This window comes from Sander lucioperca, chromosome 19 (assembly GCF_008315115.2).
Source record: "Sander lucioperca isolate FBNREF2018 chromosome 19, SLUC_FBN_1.2, whole genome shotgun sequence".
Lineage (NCBI taxonomy): Eukaryota > Metazoa > Chordata > Actinopteri > Perciformes > Percidae > Sander > Sander lucioperca.
Window position 1 is genome coordinate 24548400 of NC_050191.1, and position 14764 is coordinate 24563163.

A 14764-nucleotide genomic window follows, 5' to 3' on the forward strand; every position below is an offset into this window, starting at 1 on the left:
GCAACATGGCCTCAAACAGCAAACAAAGCTAAAGCTACTATCAATCCACTTCCACGGAACACGTTAATTAGTTAACGTTTATCATGTATTTAATGGGCTGTGTGGAGTGTTATTTAACTAAGCCAATCACGTGGGTACATTATTTTTAGTAGCTAGCTAACGTTCGGCTTTAAGCCAAAGCTGGCGTCTCTTTTAAAGTCACAACAAGGAAGTGTCCGATAGCACCAGCTCCTGCTTCTAAAGCAGGGTGACCTTTTTTTGGTATAAATTTAGCTAACTTAGTTAGCTAGCATTACTTACATCTGCCGTTCATTCTTTCAAGCTCACTGTGATGTCTTAAGTGTGCTTGTTCTGTTTGATCAACAGTCCAAAACGTAAAGATGGTTAGCTAGGTTACTCGTGTATTTCAAAGAAAATAAGAAACTCTTCACATTGAGAAGCTGAAACGTGATATTTCGTATTTTTGCTTGGAAATGACTGAAACAAGTAACTGATTATCAAAATAGTTGCTGATACATTTTTTTGTTGACCAAAAAGATTAGATGTACTACACAAAGCTACACATTTCTCTTTAAAAGACTGATTTTAGATTAATCATAAAATGCATCTTCTCTAAAACAAAAATCGAATTTAGTTGGAGAATCGACTATTTTAACCCAGCCCAAATCATTATGAAGTATAGTGGTAGTAAATCATCTGATGCCAAAATCATGATGAAAGTTGAGGAGTTTTGTTTGTCACATTTTTATGAGCCATGTTGGTTGTTAAAAAGCTGACTTTTCAGAATAAAAAATATATTAATAATTCAACCTGCTTCTCAACAGGCCTACAACTCTCAGACGACACCATTTCTGGAATGCTGGACACTGAGTCCCCTGCCATGGAGAGCAATGGGGATGCCTTTCTTCCTGACCTTCCTGTTCTAGGCCAAACTGCTGACTGGTCCCCAGACCAGGTTACTCCAGAACCACTCACCAATATCTTGCCTGACGACTCCGATGCGTCCCAGGATGCTCCCGGGGAACAGCAGTCACCAAACGAGCAGATGGATTCCACAGAGCTGGGATCTGTGGAGAAGGCTGTGGAGCAGTTTCAGATTGTCAGCGCTCAGCTCTTCCAAGAGCAGCCACCACCACCACCACCACCACAGCACGCAGACGAGGCAGAGCAGCCAGCAGAACACAAATCTGAGTCCGGAGAGTCTGAGCAAGACAACCAGGAGATGAGGGTAGAGCCAGAAGCTGCTGTGCAGGATGGCAGTCAAGGTAATCAAAATAGTTAGTGTTTAGTTGTTGCTATGTATCATATATAGATATAGATTTTCAACATAAGTGGGAAATTGTAAGATTTAGGATGACTAGAGTTTACTAGAACAAAGCAAACCTTTTTTCAACAGTTCATTCAACTGAATTGGGTAAAAACAGCGACCTGTATCCCATCATTGGTGCAGTAGTACCACATAATCACAGAATTTAAATTATGCTGCTTGTTACATAACACATACTCAGATCTTTTGACTCTGATGCAACATTTGATCATTCTCCAACCATACTGGCAACTAATGCACAATCTTAGAAAAATCTTAAAAAAAAATCTTAGTATAAATTCAAGGATAAAACTGACTGTGCTTTTCTGACAACATATAATCATAGGGTAAGGGCTTAAAGTACTCCGACCTGGTGCCGGATTTGCGGCGTATGACTATTTTAGAATAAAATAAATTAATTTAATTAAAATGTCCACATGGGATTTGTTTTTGATGCACTGGGTTTAACCAATCATACTTCCACCTACCAATGAAACTAAATCTAGCCAAGAAGGCTATGCCAATGGAGGCAAAGTTTATCAAACCTGGAGCATGTAGATACAGCTTTAGTTGAGAAAGGAGTTAAAAACAAATGACGCTGGGCATGATTAAAGGAAAAGGGTGGAGGCCGTTCAGCACTTGGTGCCTCAAATTGAGGAAGCCGGGTGCTTCTGCAGCGTTTGCTCAAGGATGATACTGTACGGCAGCAGCGGTGAGAAAGTGCTTGCTAGTCGTTAGATGCTAGTCACAAAGCTTCGACCCGTGCAGTATGTTTGCGGCAACGACTGCCACCGCTGCGACTACGCCTTCACTGACCGACCGTGTTTGTGATAAAAACAATTAGTGTGTGCACGTTCATTGCGGAACCCGATTGTCGTTTAGGATCGTCCAGCCACTGTAAAAAGTTATCTGAAGACCAAACTGCCTTAGAAAAAGCTGTCTGTTTGGAAGACAGCATGCCAGTTATTTAAACACACGTCTATATGAAAAGCTAAAAAATGTGAAGTTTTCAATAAATATACATGAAGCAACTAATCTCAACATGGACAAAATCATTAATGTACTTGTTTGATTTTTTGATGATGACTTGGCCAAAGTAACACAATATCTAGCAAGTTTTGTTTCCATAATGACTCGCTGTAAGATTCTGATATTATTGCAATATGTAATCTACATTGGCTCTAAATTTAAAATATTGTTGGAAGAAGTGAAAACTGATCCAAAACTTTTTTTAAAAAAATGATGACTTATTATGTAATGTAAGAAGGACTTTTACTGTTTTGCCAGTCAAATTCACTTTGAGTGCGTATTGAGACATTATACTGTGACATTCTTTGATTTTTGTTAACTTGTCCAGATGGGACTGAGGCCCCACAGATGACAGAGGATAGCATGGAGCTGGAAGAACCACCCAAAGAGATAACAGAAGAGTTGACTGTTCCTACTGAGCCCGAGCCAGAGCTGCCCAGTGAGTTTGAAAAACTATTCAAAGGATGCGAGGAGAACCCAGAAGACTTCAATGGTTGGGTCTACCTGCTGCAGTATGTGGAGCAAGAGGTAAGAAAAACATGCAGATGTGCTGACACGTTATATTGCGTATATTACTAAAATTTAAGTATTATACTAAACAGGAAATGTAACATAATCAATCTTTCTGCTATTGCCTCTCCTTTGCAGAATGCCCTTCCAGCTGTGAGAAAGTCATTTGATATATTCTTCCTACGTTATCCGTACTGCTATGGCTACTGGAAGAAGTATGCTGATATTGAGAAAAAGCACGAGAACATACAGGTTGCAGAAGAGGTAAATATAAATATCTTTTGGACAAATATGTTGCTTTCTTGTATTTAGTTTTTTAGGTATTACTGTATGTGCTATTCTGTCTAGTCAAATATTTGGCTGGTCACCAGCTGGATTGTTCTGGCATTGTCTCTTATGTATCCCATTGTTATATTAGTACAGTGACTTAAGACCATTTAATTGTGACTAAGTGTTGGTCCATTTAGAGACCGCAACTGTTAAACCAGAGGGGCAAAGAGAAATGCACTTCAATGACTGAAGTAAAATTATTCCAGCCATTGACAGGCTTGTTTGTCTTTGGTCTCTCCCAAGGTATACAGAAGAGGCTTGCAGGCCATCCCCCTCAGTGTGGATTTGTGGCTGCACTACCTGACCTTTATCAAAGAGAACTCTGACCTGAGTGACCCAGAGACCGAGGGACGCATTCGAGCGTAAGTAAAAGACTTGTGTTATGTGACCCTTATTTATTTGACAGCAGAAACTCTATGTGAGATCTCATAGTCCCTATTTTTGTGTGTTCATGATTGAATTTAACCAAATATTTGATAAGACAACAAATAGTTGCACAAAATTCACAACCTTTCCTATTTTTTCCTACTAGTGCCTATGAACATGCAGTGCTTGCAGCAGGCACGGACTTTCGCTCAGACCGTCTGTGGGAGTCCTTCATCAACTGGGAGACAGAGCAGGGGAAACTGGCTAACGTCAGCGCCATCTATGACCGCATCTTGGGCATCCCAACCCAGCTTTATTCCCAGCACTTCCAGAGGTAGGGGGGGAAACGGAATACAACCTTGGTTGCAGTCATGTTACATCTTTCTTTCAGCTCCTTACAGCTCGATACTCCAGAGACACAGGTTCTCTGTAGTCGAATAAAGACTTAAAATAAGCTTCTTTTTTTTTCTTTCAGGCCACTTTGACTAAAATAATACCTACATGTAACACTATTTTAGAACCTTTCTTTGAGTTGGATCTGACTTACCATTTTTTTAATCTTTGCAGGTTCAAAGAGCACGTGCAGAACAACAACCCAAAACACTTCTTGTCAGAAGAGGAGTTTGTTCAGCTGAGACTCGAGCTCTCAAAAGCCAGCCTATTGGCGATGATCAGCGAGGAAGAAGGGACAACAGTTGATCAGGAGGAGTTGCCACCTGGTACAGAAGATCTTACAGACCCTGCTAAGGTAAAAATCCGGTTGCCTCCTGCAGGGGAGACACATTTACAAAAGCACTGGTTGCAGGGGTTAGCAGGTGCTTGCCTTTTCTCCATTATTAGACAGAAAGCTTTGTTTAGGTTTGAAGAGGTGTCTTTATGTCAGCAGCCAAGCCAATGAATGCCAGGGGGGATTCAAGTTGGCATCCAGTCAGGGACTCGCCCTAAAACTAAAAGGATCAACTGAGGCCCAGAACCTGCACCCAGAGGCTGATATGCATGGTGCATACATACCTCCCCCCTCCACAGGCTTCTTGGCTCTGGCAAGCTCATGGTGATGTAAATCCTTGGCTGCAGGACTAGCAGTTTTTACATCAAGTGGAGAATGTGATACGGTGAAGATTACATGACGGTGCTGACCATGGGTTTTTGTGTGTCTTTATGTAGAGAGTGACGGAGATCGAGAATATGCGCCACAAGGTGATCGAGGTTCGGCAGGAAGTGTTCAACCACAACGAACATGAAGTCAGCAAGCGCTGGACCTTTGAGGAAGGGGTATGTGTCTTGTTTCTCCACAACAATGTTAATTGTTGGAAATGTTTTTTTCTTTTTAGTCTTTGACACTGTGAAAAACATTTATTCATATCTATGTCTTTGTTTTTTTTAGATTAAGAGGCCATACTTCCATGTCAAAGCCTTAGAGAAGACCCAGCTGAACAACTGGAAGGAGTACCTGGACTTTGAAATCGAAAATGGGACTCCGGAGCGCGTGGTTGTTCTTTTTGAACGATGCCTCATCGCTTGTGCACTCTATGAGGAGTTCTGGATCAAGGTAATGTGACCTTTAGCCTCTCTCTCACTCCCGCTACCTCCCCGCACTTCCCCACCAACGATGATAACACATCGACACAGTAAATCGTCCTTCACTCTCTTTGCGTGTAACGTTGATATGTGACTGTATCTGTTGTATTAGGGGATGGCCAGCTTGCCACACAAGATTTGACTGCAGCATTTGCCAACTACTACGTTGCATCTTCTTCGTCTCCCACTACCTTACAGAAACTTATCTAATTGGTTCCATGAAGGTGCTGATGGGTTTACACAGAAAATTTCTAAAAACGATCTTGTCAATGAAGAAATTCACTGTCTCTGACAACTGAAAATGTAGGTTTAAAATGTGTTGTCTCTTTTGCCTCTCTCCTCTGTTCTTTTTCTCTTTCCTTCCCTGCATTTCTTCCAACTTGCTCCTCTCTTTTTCACTCTGAAGTATGCAAAATATCTAGAGGGCTACAGCACTGATGGCGTGAGACATGTCTACAAGAAGGCATGTACCATCCATTTGCCCAAGAAACCAGCCATCCACCTCCTGTGGGCTGCCTTTGAGGAGCAGCAAGGTGAGTGAACAGACAAATTATCCAGGAGATTTTGAGAAGTCTCTCTACGGGTATAAATATCTTACGTCCGATTGTGTGACTACTAGGGTTGGCTATCGTTTGTGTTTTTTCCGATACCGGTGCTAAAGCGATACTTTTAAAACTGTGCTGGTGCCTGAACCGGCACTTTTTTAATAAAGTTTAAAAAAAAAAAGAAGAAGGAAAGAAAACAACAGTCGGCGACATTAAAGAATGGCTTGTTTATTGCTAAGGCCATATGGTCAAAATTAAAGATTTAATAATAATGTAATAACTTATTTCACCAGTAAATTGCTGTTGAACGTTAAAAACAAAACAACCACCAGATGGGAAAAGGGTAGTTTACATATAACTTTGAATGCACCACGAGGCTACCTGTTTTAAGTGAACGCACCGTCTGTGTTGTTTAATTCCGACAACTGCAGCTGCTGCGCTGCAGAGCAGACTGTTAAGTCCCGGTGTTGGAATCCTCTACAGTGAAATACAGTCACACTTTACACTGTTTAATGTTAGCTGTCAGCATTTTAACTGTGTTTAATCCAGTTGCTAGTTAAAGGTAGGCTAACGTTACCTGCTGTCGAGTGTAGTGTAAAGTCAGGCACCGAAATGAGGCACCGAAATTTTTGTTCTTATTCGGTGTTACTGCCGTTTACGTCGGCACTTTGGTACCCAACCCTAGTGACTACACTGTGTACATAGTGATAACAGACTTTTAAATAATAAAATATAATATAATTTGCCTTGTGTTATGCCATGCTGACACTATTCTGTATTTCTTTGCCCAGGTAATGTAGAGGAGGCTCGTGGCATCCTGAAGTCCCTGGAGGCAGCAGTCCCCGGTCTGGCCATGGTGCGCCTTCGGAGGGTCAGTCTTGAGCGTCGCCATGGTAACTTGGAGGAAACGGAGGCCCTGTTAAGGGAGGCCATGGAGTCTGCAAAGAATGCCACTGAGACATCGTTCTATGCTGTGAAGCTGGCCAGGCAGATGATGAAGGTGCAGAGAAGTCTGAGCAAGGCCAGGAAGGTGCTGCTGGATGCTATTGAAAAAGACCAGGTGAGAACTGGTTCCGTATGGGGGGGAGGGGGAAGCCATGTAGTAAAAGTAATTCATTTACATGCTTTTTTCATTTACACACTTGTGGGTGACATAACCCTCTGTGGAGGCTAATAAAAGGTTCAACAGTGTCTACAGACTCGACTAGATCGGGCCCAAAAAATCAAGCCCGACCCTGCCCGTGCACGTTGCGTCTGAACCCGGCCCGACACATTAACTGTAATTATGAGCCTGAGCCCAATTTAAACCCGACATTTTTTTAATACGTGGGCCGTTATAACTGACGTTCTCAACTACAATTCCGAGTTGTTTGAACTACAGAAATCTGTTTAGAATTATCTTAATGAATAATGCAACAAGGACGAGGTATGCAAACTGCGTTGTTTGTTTATTCAGACTGGAACGGATCGCAAATGGATCCGAATGAAGAAATGTAAAAAAAAAACTCTAACCTAAACTCGACCCTATAGCTGCTCCCTCAGCCGAATGGTGAGGGTAACAGATCAATGCATCAACATAATCACAGCCCTGGAACCATATAGGAGACTTTCTTGTCTCGATCACCTAATTAATACTGTCCTTCGCCACGGTCTGCATGCTGACGCAGTTGCCGACAACAGTGCTGCAGATGGGGGAGACACGATGTAGCACAGTTTACCTCAAAGTTAATTCTCCTGTTTTTCTTTACATCTTCAAGCTCCATGTTGCACTTAAGATACACAATACAGCACACAGCAGGCCCGGTGTGATGCATGCGAGAGGAGGAGACTCCACGCATGACACGTGCTGCATTTTGTAACTGCAGCCTAACTTTTGTACACATTTGTTACTTTTATATAGCCTATATATATATATATTTATAATATTTCTGATTATAGCATAGCTTTTTTCCCCACCCAATTAGGCTAATAAGGTAATGGAAAAAAAAAAATTAAAATTGCTTGATCAAGGGCCCGGCCCGAGGATAGAAAAGTGGCGGAAAATAACGGCCAGAGAATCTAAACTCTACTACAGACCAACGCACTCTACTGAGATCATACAATTATCCTTTTTCTGACTTACTGCGTTAGTTTTATCCCTAAATGGAAAATCTGAGTGGTTGCTGAATGTTTGCATTTGTGTAAGTTGCAAAAATAGTTAATATTTAATTCTACAAGATAACAGGTATTATACTTGATGACATTTCGAGACACTTTAACTGCGGAGAAGTATGGAAAGTTATTCAGTTGGGTTTCTCATTAAATAAGTTCTACTCAGAATGCAAAGAGAAACTTGAGTCTGCAATTAAAAGTGAATTGTACCTTTTCCACTAAGGCTGTATTGCACATGTTGTGAGATGCACACTAATGTTTTTGTGGCTTTACAGACGAGTCCAAAACTCTATCTAAACCTGCTTGAGCTGGAATATAGTGGAGATGTAATGCAGAATGAGGCTGAGATCTTGGCTTGTTTCGACCGGGCCCTGAACAGCCAGATGCCCCTTGAATCCCGCCTCCTCTTCTGCCAGCGCAAGGTTGAGTTCCTCGAGGACTTTGGCAGTGACATCAATGTGTGAGTTTTCTTGTTACTTTGAGTAATGGCTAGTTTTTTATTTTTTTTTATTTAGTATTCCTTCGGTCATGTTTAATATTAAGTTAAGTAATTTTCATTCTTTAACATCTTTTAGGCTTGTGGCGGCTTATGAGGAACATCAGAAACTACAGAAAGAAAGCGAACCCGCAAAGAGGAAGGCCGAGAACGGGTATGACAGGTGGATAATGGGAACAGGGCTTGGGTCACATCAACACATCAGTTTTTTTTCATATAACTTTCCGATCAAGGATAAGATTAGTAGCAGTTCAACTGAAGTGCTCTGTGGTCGGTCATTCATTGTATCACAGTGAATGGCACTAAACCCAGGGCTTTATTTCTCAGTGAACTACTTTACAAGGATCTTACTAACTTGAAACTATTTGTCTCCAGCTCCCAGGAACCTGACGCCAAGAGACAGCGTGTAGACGACAGTTCCCCGGATGCTGCAAACGCAGTGGCAGACACGCAGGCAAACAACTCTGCATACAACAACTGGTACCAGGTGGGTTTCTTATCTGAGCAATCGATGGCACTGAAAAAGGTTTCCTTACTTTCGATTCATGTCACATTAAGCAAGTAGTTTTTCTTACTGTGGTGAAAAACCAATGCATCCCTGCGGTTTGGCTATTTAAAAAAATGTTCAAACAACATAGGCACAAGTGCTCAAGCCTAGAAATAATTAATAATTGGACACACACAAGGAATCCCCCATATCTTTAATGGACTGTCCCTCACGTGAAGACTGCAAGCGTATCAGGCGCACTTTTCACTTGCACGGCTTACGCAACATAATGTGCTCACATTTTAATCCATGCAGCTGTCTGTACTGGCTCCGTGCAGGCTCGCGTCTCAGCTGTGTCTCACAGGAGTAACTTGAAGTGTTTATTTACGCTTCAAGTCTATTTTTCTCATAATATGAGTTTGATAACCTGACAAGCCAGACCCACATCAAGATGTTGGGTCTGGGAACTCACCATTGGCAGGGCTCAATTTGAGGGGCATGATAAACGGTTGTCTTTCAAATTCCCTCTGCACGCAATAGGATAGCGCTACAACCTGGCAGAGCAATGAAGAAGGTAGCGGAGCTAGTTGATAGATTAATGACGGCAGAGTTACGACGGTTCCGCGTGAATTCCCTGCTTCTTGAAAACAAAGAAGATGGCTGCTGCTGGCGAACAGCGGTCTTTCGAATCGGCTTTGGCCGCGACTCTGGAAGACTTGGAGTTAAGCTTTTCTTTGAGAAAAGAACGGCACTGAAGTCATTCTTCAAAAAGGAAGATGTGTTCGGAGTTTTGCCGACCGGATACGGCAAAAGTTTAATTCATCAACTAGCTCCGCTACCTTCTTCATTGCTCTGCCTGGTTGTAGCGCTATCCTATTGCGTGCAGAGGGCATTTGAAAGATGACCGTTTATCCCACCCCTCGGATTGAGCCCTGCCAATGGTGTGATCCCAGACCCAACACCTTGATGTGGGTCTGGCTTGTCGGGCTAGCATCAGTGTTGATGGACAAATAAATCAGGAATTCTCACACATACCAATGAAACGCACTGTACAGAAAGTTTTGAAATTTGTGGACAAGACAGGATCCGTATAGAAAGTCACTTCAGTGTCGCATAAATGCTGTTGTGACGCTTGTGGTCTAGACACTGGGTGATTTAGCAACTGAAGCCCTTGAACATAGGATGGCGATAACTATGTTTATTGTGTTTATTACATTTCATATCACACACCAAATGCACTCCTGTTAAGTTTCTCCAGCAAAAACATGGAAGAAAAATAATTACGCAAATTAGCTCTACCCCAAGGTAAAATGGGCTAAACCAAAGTTAAACTCGGGCTTTGTTTAAGCCTGTTGAAAATTTCAGGGATTATGGTAATTTACTCAACTTTTTTCGCTTACCCTCCTTTTCAGCAACAATACGGCGGTTGGGGACAAAACTCCTGGGGACAGTACAACCAATACGCTCAGTATAACCAGTACTACCCTCCTCCCCCAACATGATGGACAAAATCCTGACGGGAAGATGGAGACTCAGATGAAAGCATCCTTTCTGACCTGCTTACATCTCTGAACAGGGCTTCTCAACATGGTGTCATGGAGTTTTCAATCCAACCCCAGAAGCGGATTTGTTGAAGTGTGCTTATCAGTTAAAATTCGTAGCGATTAGTTGGAATATAATACACTTGGCCCTCCGTGACAGTCATGTTGATCAGTCATGTTGGTAATGTGTAAACGCATTAATTTCCACATTCATCATCTCCATCACCGGCTGCTTTTTGGGGTTCTTTAATGCATGTTATTTGTGAAGGCAGATTTTTTTTTTTTTCTTGTGCGATTAAAGCTTTTTAATTTTTAGATTGGATGACTTAGTTTGGTCTCTTTCTTTGTGTTTAAGATTTAAACTTGTACAGGAGGCTGTCATTGATGTACCTGAGTCATGTGTTTCTCTCTCCCAAACTAAAAGACTTTTAATATTTCATGGTTATGTTTCCATAAATCAAATGGAGAGTTCCTCCTTTTCTTTCATGGTTATGTTCCCATTAAGCAAATGAAGAGTTCCTCTTTTTTATTTTGACTTGATTTCATAATAAAGATTGATATCCTGAAGTGTCTCTTGTTGATTTCATCATCCTTTTTAATTCCTTAATTGCTCAGTGCAGTTCTCATGAGCTATTTAGGAGCATATTATCACACGCAATCATGTATTTTAAGTACAGAAATAATCTTTTCTTGTTCAGTTTCAGTACTAAGTGCATATTATCAGAACCTAATAGTCAATGTAACACTTTACCTCTATACAACAGTGACTTAATAAAATTAATGTTTGACTTGCTGAGTAATGTGAAGAAATGAATCCTTAAAATTAAAAAAAACAAAAAAACAAAAGCGCACAAATAAACCTAGGCTTCCCCAAGCCACAGCTCGTTTAGATTGGCAGAAGATTCAATGATTGGTCCTAACTTTCCAGAGGGGGGGTGGAGCTTGTACTACATGCGACACACGGAGTATATATATATATATATATATATATATATATATATATATATATATATATATATATATATAAAACAAATTGCACGTTACTGAGTTAAAGATGTAGAGTTGTTGCCAATTAAATCAACGTAAAAGCCAATAAAGTGATCTTTCATTAACCGCATCACCTTCAACCTCCAAAGCGTGGTGGGCGTGGCCATTGCGTTCGACGTGGTTACGTAAATCCGCACATGCGCAGTGTCGGCCCTTACACAGCCCTTTCTATGCCTAGCGTTGAACGACTAGCATCAAACGAGGTAAGGCCTGTGCAATTTAAGTGAAAAACCCTAGTTATGACAAACCCTGGATTGTTTTGGTAGGCGAATATATGATCTATATCATCATTTGTCTCAAGTGATTTGTGTATTTGAACAGTTACAACAAATTTCACGTGTTTTCAAGCGACTTTATGAAACGTGTGCCCCATGCGGCTAGTTAAGCTAGCATAGCATTAGCAAGTTACCGAGAGAAGCTAGTCTGTTCCAGCTCCCAGCATGTTCTGCTTCTCGTCAGTATTTAAGTTGCCCGTTTTGTGACAGGGTATACCATGTAAGTGTATTTCCACGTCAAAATTAACTACGTAACAATCAGACACTGGCACAACGTGGCGGGCTTGGTGACCAATGTTTACTGCCACAAATAATACCAACGCCTCAAGCTGATTTCCGCAGTAGAAACACTGATAATGACTAAAGTCGCTTGGCTCTTTGGTGCTTTCTTCCAGCATCAAGATGCAGCTCTTCTTGCGTGCCCAGAACACTCACACCCTTGAGGTGACCGGACAGGAGACTGTTGGACAGATCAAGGTAAAAATATTACAAATTGATGAGAATACACCAGATCACCTCTTATCTCGAAGTAGTTGTATAACTTGACTGCATTGCTATTTTCAGTGATCTATATGTACCCTTAGTAGTGATTTTACATGGCTTTGGCTTGAATAAAAACGCCAATACTTTGGTGTGTCTCTCAGGCCCATGTCCAGGATCTAGAGGGTCTCCTGGTTGAGGATCAGGTGCTGTTGCTTGCTGGGAGCCCGCTGGAGGATGATGCCTCCCTGGCATCCTGTGGTGTCTCAGAGCACTGCACCCTGGAGGTAGCCGGCAGGCTGCTGGGAGGTCAGTACACAGATGCAACAAACAACTCTGTATTTTTGTGTTGTCCAGTCCTGTGTTCAAATAAAAAATATTTGGTCACTCATCCACCAAAGACACTGTGGGGATAGAAGTCAGAAGCCAGTGTTCCCTGTTGATCATAAACAATTAATTTTGAATATGGATCGACCGATATTGTTTTTTCAAGGCCGACACGATACCGATTATTAGTAATAAAAAATGATAACAGATATTTGGAACCAATATACATATACAGTGAAAATGAAAATTCCTAAATCACGGCACCCGGATAGCTCAGTTGGTAGAGCGGGCGCCCATATATAGCAGGCCCGGGTTCGAGCAGCACACTTTTTTATAAATTAACTTTTAATGGTGATCAGGCAAATAAAACGCCGATATAGATAATCTGCAAAGGGCCCAATAATCTGCTAGGGCTGATAATCGGTCTATACCTAATTTAGAATGAGCAAGGGACCAATTTAGTTTTTTTTCTGGGTACACTGCTGGTTGTATAAGACCAGTCATGATACCCAAACCAGCAACGCTGTCGTACAAGCCATTATATTTAAGATCCTCATCATTCATGGACCAATGGGTACATTGTCTAATCAATTGCAGAAGCTGTAGTTTGTCTGGGAAATATCCCAATTCACACTTCCCCTGTCCTTGTTTTCCCCTCAGGTAAGGTTCACGGCTCTCTGGCCCGTGCCGGAAAAGTGAGGGGACAGACACCCAAGGTAAGGAGGTTTTAAGCTTATTCCAACACCTCGTGTTCCAGTAAAATATAAATGCCTTTACTTACCTTAAGAACATGCATTGGCTTGTGTATTTTCTGTTTTGGATAAGCTAGTTTTAAAATGCATTATGATCTTAGAGAAATAACAAATGTCTCTTTCTGTCTTGTTGTCTAGGTTGACAAGCAGGAGAAGAAGAAAAAGAGGACTGGCCGTGCCAAGCGTCGCATCCAGTACAACAGGCGCTTTGTGAACGTGGTGCCCACCTTCGGAAAGAAGAAGGGACCCAACGCCAACTCCTAAGTGCTCCAATGCCCAAAAGGAGAAACCTGATCATATCCCATCGGTTTTTACAAGTTTAAATGTTATCCTGCTGTACAGAATAATAAATTTGGCTTGGACAAAAGAGAACTCTTGTGTGGTGTATCATGCAATTAAAGTGGTGTCCTTGCTATTTCCAGGGTTTTGTGACAACAGGGTTTCCGCAAGGTCTTAAAGTCGAAAATTTCAAAATTAAAATTTTCGGCCATTCAAAAGTCTATAATTCTCTAAAGTGTTTTAGGTCTTAAATAATTTTAAACGGGTCTTAAATTTTCCTACGTCCATGCAACTCTACCTCTTGTTCTTTTTTGTCGTAGTTCTTTCACTGTTGTAGTTCTTTCGCTAGTCCAAAATATAATTTAGCTGTATTACGACTACAAATGAGACCAACATGCAATTTATATTGCAGCCAATCAGCTTTTGTGTTATTGGTGCAAGTCTCTTTCAGATTGTACCACAAACATAAAACAGATTTTTTTGTTTTGTTCTTCAGCTATGGGGAAGTGCTAGTTAAGGGATACTTGGCTTGAAAAAAAAACAAAGAATGTCATTCATAATAGTCTTATGTCTCACGTTTGATTTGGTGAAACCTGCAGAAACTCTGGACAAAACTATTAATTGTAAATCCATTACCTGGTTTATGTATTATCCCTCTGAAATGGTAGAGGTTGATTTCCGTTTGCCTCATAATGAAATTGAACTGACTTAAGAGTTGAATAATGCATCACTAAAAAAACGACAAGTCTAAACTGTGGAGTTCTTTGCCTGCATATCTAAATTGGTGTCATCTGCTGTAAATATTTGATGCAGTCTAGGAAAATAAAATATTTGGGGGATAACTTTGTAACCACTGTCTAAAAAGTCAGGTCATTTACAAAACTTCAAGGGGGGTGGGCACTTTAAGGAATGGTAATTAGTGTATAAAGTTTTTAATGTGAAATAAACCCAGATTAATGTACAGTAATCTTGTCAATGAGTAAATAAAAATCATTGCTATTAGTGCATTGCACTGTTGAGTTAGACAGAAATGGAAATCAAAATTATGGCTAAATGCAGAATTAGAATATTGACCTAAATTGGTATGTATAAACATATAAATGTATATATAAATATATAAATAAATATATATATATATATATATATATATATATATATATATATATAAATATGAACATATACACATATATATAGAAATATAAACATATACACACACACACACACACACACACACACACACACAAAGTATTTGAACACCCTGCTAT

General features: G+C 40.8%; 2 protein-coding genes across 4 annotated transcripts in view; both read left to right on the plus strand.

Moving 5' to 3' along the window:
* prpf39 (PRP39 pre-mRNA processing factor 39 homolog (yeast)) overlaps positions 1-10906 on the plus strand; it is a 34543-nt gene extending 23637 nt beyond the window's left edge. For 2 of the 3 annotated variants that reach the window (XM_031310522.2, XM_031310520.2), the window contains 14 exons: positions 825-1265; positions 2664-2863; positions 2984-3109; positions 3419-3537; positions 3708-3875; positions 4109-4289; positions 4706-4813; positions 4926-5090; positions 5526-5652; positions 6456-6724; positions 8091-8275; positions 8391-8474; positions 8687-8798; positions 10211-10906. In XM_031310522.2, the coding sequence (XP_031166382.1) occupies positions 825-1265; positions 2664-2863; positions 2984-3109; positions 3419-3537; positions 3708-3875; positions 4109-4289; positions 4706-4813; positions 4926-5090; positions 5526-5652; positions 6456-6724; positions 8091-8275; positions 8391-8474; positions 8687-8798; positions 10211-10300 (2375 nt within the window). In that variant the 3' untranslated portion in view covers positions 10301-10906. The remainder of the gene's footprint in view (positions 1-824; positions 1266-2663; positions 2864-2983; positions 3110-3418; positions 3538-3707; positions 3876-4108; positions 4290-4705; positions 4814-4925; positions 5091-5525; positions 5653-6455; positions 6725-8090; positions 8276-8390; positions 8475-8686; positions 8799-10210) is intronic. The other variant, XM_031310521.2, reaches the window with a different exon arrangement.
* Positions 10907-11443: 537 nt separating this feature from the next.
* faua (FAU ubiquitin like and ribosomal protein S30 fusion a) lies at positions 11444-13592 on the plus strand. Its single transcript, XM_031310525.2, has 5 exons — positions 11444-11589; positions 12057-12138; positions 12306-12450; positions 13129-13184; positions 13359-13592. The coding sequence occupies exons 2-5, from the start codon at positions 12064-12066 to the stop codon at positions 13482-13484; spliced, it is 402 nt and encodes a 133-aa protein (XP_031166385.1). The 5' UTR covers positions 11444-11589; positions 12057-12063; the 3' UTR covers positions 13485-13592.
* The last annotated feature ends 1172 nt before the right edge of the window (positions 13593-14764 follow it).

Bases quoted from the DNA above. Each gene is read 5' to 3' on its own strand.
- faua (XM_031310525.2), top strand. From the start codon at position 12,064: ATGCAGCTCTTCTTGCGTGCCCAGAACACTCACACCCTTGAGGTGACC. The intron at 12,451-13,128 runs GTCAGTACACAG...TTTTCCCCTCAG, and splicing joins AGCCGGCAGGCTGCTGGGAG to GTAAGGTTCACGGCTCTCTG. The intron at 13,185-13,358 runs GTAAGGAGGTTT...CTTGTTGTCTAG, and splicing joins TGAGGGGACAGACACCCAAG to GTTGACAAGCAGGAGAAGAA.